Consider the following 3,305-nt stretch of genomic DNA (forward strand, 5'->3'; position numbering starts at 1 on the left):
CTAAAAAGTGGCGGGCGCGTTCGTGAGGCCGAACGGCATGACCCTGAACTGGAAATGCCCATGATGTGTCTTGAACGCCGTCTTGGATTCGTCCTCCTCACGCATCCTGATCTGATGGTATCCTGCCCGCAAGTCTAGTTTGGAGAACACTGCGGCGCCGGCCAGTTCGTCGAGCAGCTCGTCGATGATGGGCAGGGGAAACCTGTTCTTGACGGTGGCGTCGTTGAGGCGGCGGTAGTCGACGCAGAATCTCCAGGTGTCGTCCTTCTTCTTCACGAGCAACACCGGCGCGGCGTAGGGACTGACGCTGTGCGTGATCACTCCGGAGTCCAGCATCTCCTTGACATGTCGCTCGATCTCGTCCTTCTGGAGCGGCGAGTAGCGGTATGGGCGCGTGTTCGCTGGGACCGCGCCCTCCACCAGCGTGACGGCGTGGTCGTACTGGCGGTGAGGAGGGAGCCCTTGCGGTGCCGTGAACACGTCGACGAATTCCTCGAGCAGGTCGGCGAGCGGAGTTTGACTTGGGCATTTGCGAACTGGGCGCGATGCGGGGCCGCAGGTGTCCACCATGGCCATGGCCCAGACATCGTTCCCGGCGATCATCTTGCGCAGCTCGTCGGGTCCGACTGCCTTGAGCGTGGTGGTCGGCTTGGTTGGGACGCTGCGCAGTGTGACTTCTTCGCCGTCGTGCTGGAACTTCACCCACTTGTCCTGCCAATGGCACGTCATTGGACTGTGCTGGGCGAGCCAGTCCATCCCCAGAATACCATCGTACGCTCCGATCCCTAGCTCGCGCATGGGCGTCGCGAAGGTGTGGCCCTGCATCCACCACTTGAGGCCAGGCACCATGCGGTTGCAGGTCAGTTTGTCGCCGTTGGCTACGCGCACCTCTGTCGGCGGCATCTCTTCCGTGGCGAGGCCGAGGCGATCGACAAACGCCTTGTTGACGAAGCTGTGGGTACTACCCGAGTCGAGCAGTAGGAGCATGACCTGGTTCCCCACCAGCGCGCGCAACCTGATCGTGGTCGCCGAATCTGTGCCGTCGAGCGCCTGCGACGAGAGGAGGTAGCACTCTGGCACGTCCACGGCCTGAGCAGGGGGTTGCGCCGCTGGGCCCGGGTCGTCGAGCAACTGCAGGGCGTGGATGGTGTTGTCCGAGAGCACCTCACCGTGGTCGCCCACGTTGATAGTGAGCAGCTGCGCGGGTTGGGCGCATCGATGCTCTCTGGAGTAGCGATCCCCGCACTTGAAGCAAAGGTTGTTCGCCCGACGGAAATCGCGCAGCTGCCGCTCCCGCGCGTACTCATCTCCTTGGGCGCGGATCGGCGCGGCCGCGGCGCGCTGTGGTGTTGCCACTGCTGCTGCTGTTGGGGGTGGTCGACCCGCCGGAGTGATGCGAGGGCGCACGCGTGTCGTGCCCAATTCTTCCTCCTGGATGCGTGTGAGCACCGAGGCACGCGTGATGCTGGAGGGTGCCTGGAGGCGCACCGGGGCGCGCAGCTCGTCCTTTAGGCCGAGGAGGAACTGCGTCACGAAGAATTTGGTGTTGATCGACGGATCAAGCGCGAGCAGGTGGTACATCTTTTCGTCGAACGCAGCGCAGTACTCGGCGATGCTGCCTGTTTGGCGTAGTTGCAGTAGCTTGTGCATCACCACTTCAAACTCATCTGCGCCAAACTCCTCCAGGATCGCCGAGGTGAAGAGCTCCCACGTGATGTCGCGATGCGTTTACCGGAATGCCTGGAGCCAGTGCGCGGCCTGGCCGTCGATGTAGAGCGTCGCGGTGGCGACCCAGTGGTGGGTGGCCACCTTGTAGAGCTCGAAGTAGGCGAGGCAGCGATCTAGCCACAAATAAGGCGCCGTACCGTCGAACTTGGGAAAATCGTGCTTCGGAGGCTTGTGGTACTCGCTGGTGTGGTAGCCCGTCGGGGACGCGGTCGCCGCGGCGACGAATCCGCCCCGCGGCGGCACAGGTAGGAGCGGCGGCCGGTGGTCGCCCAAGCGTGTGTGCGACGAAGACGGGCGCGCTGGATCCGGCACCGGGCGCGCGGGGACGGTGGTGGAGGAGGAGGCGGCGGTGGAGGTTGCTGCTGCAGGTGGGCGGGCTGGTGAAGGTGCTTGGTGACCGAGCCCGTCGGAGAGGCCGACCCTTCCACCGTCTTGCGCGTGAGGTCGAGGTCCGCTTGGGTCAGATCGAGCTGCCGTGAGAGACCGCGCACCTCCTGCGAGATCTGGACGTTGAACGTTGCCTGGAGCTCGATCTGCTTCTCGTGCGCCACCTTCTGGTCGTTGACCTTGGCCAGCAGAACCTCGAGCATCTTGATGATGTTGGTGTTCCCCTCGTCCATGGCGGCGAGAACTTGCTGCGTCACCGCCGAGGCCTTGGAAGGAGCCGTTGTCTTGCTCTGAAGGGGGTCGAACCCCGCGACGGATTTTGTGCGGTTCGCCGGAGCAAACCACACCAGCGCGGTGGATGTTACCGACCCTCAATCAAGCGCAAGGGAGAAAAAAATTCGGCTGATTTTGGCTCTGAACACCAGTTGTAACACACCAAAGGAAAGGGGATCGAGAGGGGAGGGATGAGCGAGAGAGCAGACTTGGAGAGGAAGAAGGAAGGTTGATTGCAGAGGAAGGATTGGGTTACAGGAAAGGTTCACACACGCATCCTCGCACGGCCACAGGCGGCCACCCTTTATCGTCACCCACGCACGCCATTTGGCTTGGCCAGCTGGCTAGGCCCACCAGCCAGCTCTACGGCACACTAACAGTTGGTTAGGTGTGACAGGATGGTCAAGGTTTGGAGCCCAGGCTACATCCTCACCTAGTCCTTGTGCATTTGAGGGGCGAAGAAGAAATCTGTCCTCCGGTGTTGGCGTCATTAAGGTGGTTCTTCATAAGCATTTAAACGAACACCTTTTGTGAATGTCACACATTTAAACAAACACATCAAGTGTAGTAGTATCTGATTAAACATGGCAACTCCCAACATTGGACGTCACCGTGGAATTGGTTGTGTAGTACCTGAAGTTGAGTACAGTTCACCATGTTCCTGGCAAATATAGCACTGTGAAAATTGCGAACCCAAATTAATTAACTCGCAAAAAAAGAGGAAGAAACACAACTACTGCATTTCGCGGAAATGGCACATCGTCGCCAGTAATAATTCCAAGATGCATCAAAACGTTGAATATTTCCTTGCATGGTACCTCTTATCTTTGCCATCCATTTATGCATCAAGATCCATGCAGACACATTTGTCTTTTTTGTTTCTCTCAAATGACACAACATATAATCTTCAAATTTTG

The 3,305-nt window shown here is 59.2% G+C and overlaps 1 protein-coding gene across 1 annotated transcript; it reads right to left on the reverse strand.

The window, feature by feature from the left end:
* Nucleotides 1–1,650, reverse strand: LOC141022837 (uncharacterized). Its single transcript, XM_073499106.1, has one exon. The coding sequence runs from the start codon at nucleotides 1,648–1,650 to the stop codon at nucleotides 1–3; it is 1,650 nt and encodes a 549-aa protein (XP_073355207.1).
* Between the last annotated feature and the right edge of the window lie 1,655 nt (nucleotides 1,651–3,305).

The sequence above is a fragment of the Aegilops tauschii genome, chromosome 5 (genome assembly GCF_002575655.3).
Source record: "Aegilops tauschii subsp. strangulata cultivar AL8/78 chromosome 5, Aet v6.0, whole genome shotgun sequence".
In the NCBI taxonomy this organism is placed as follows: domain Eukaryota; kingdom Viridiplantae; phylum Streptophyta; class Magnoliopsida; order Poales; family Poaceae; genus Aegilops; species Aegilops tauschii.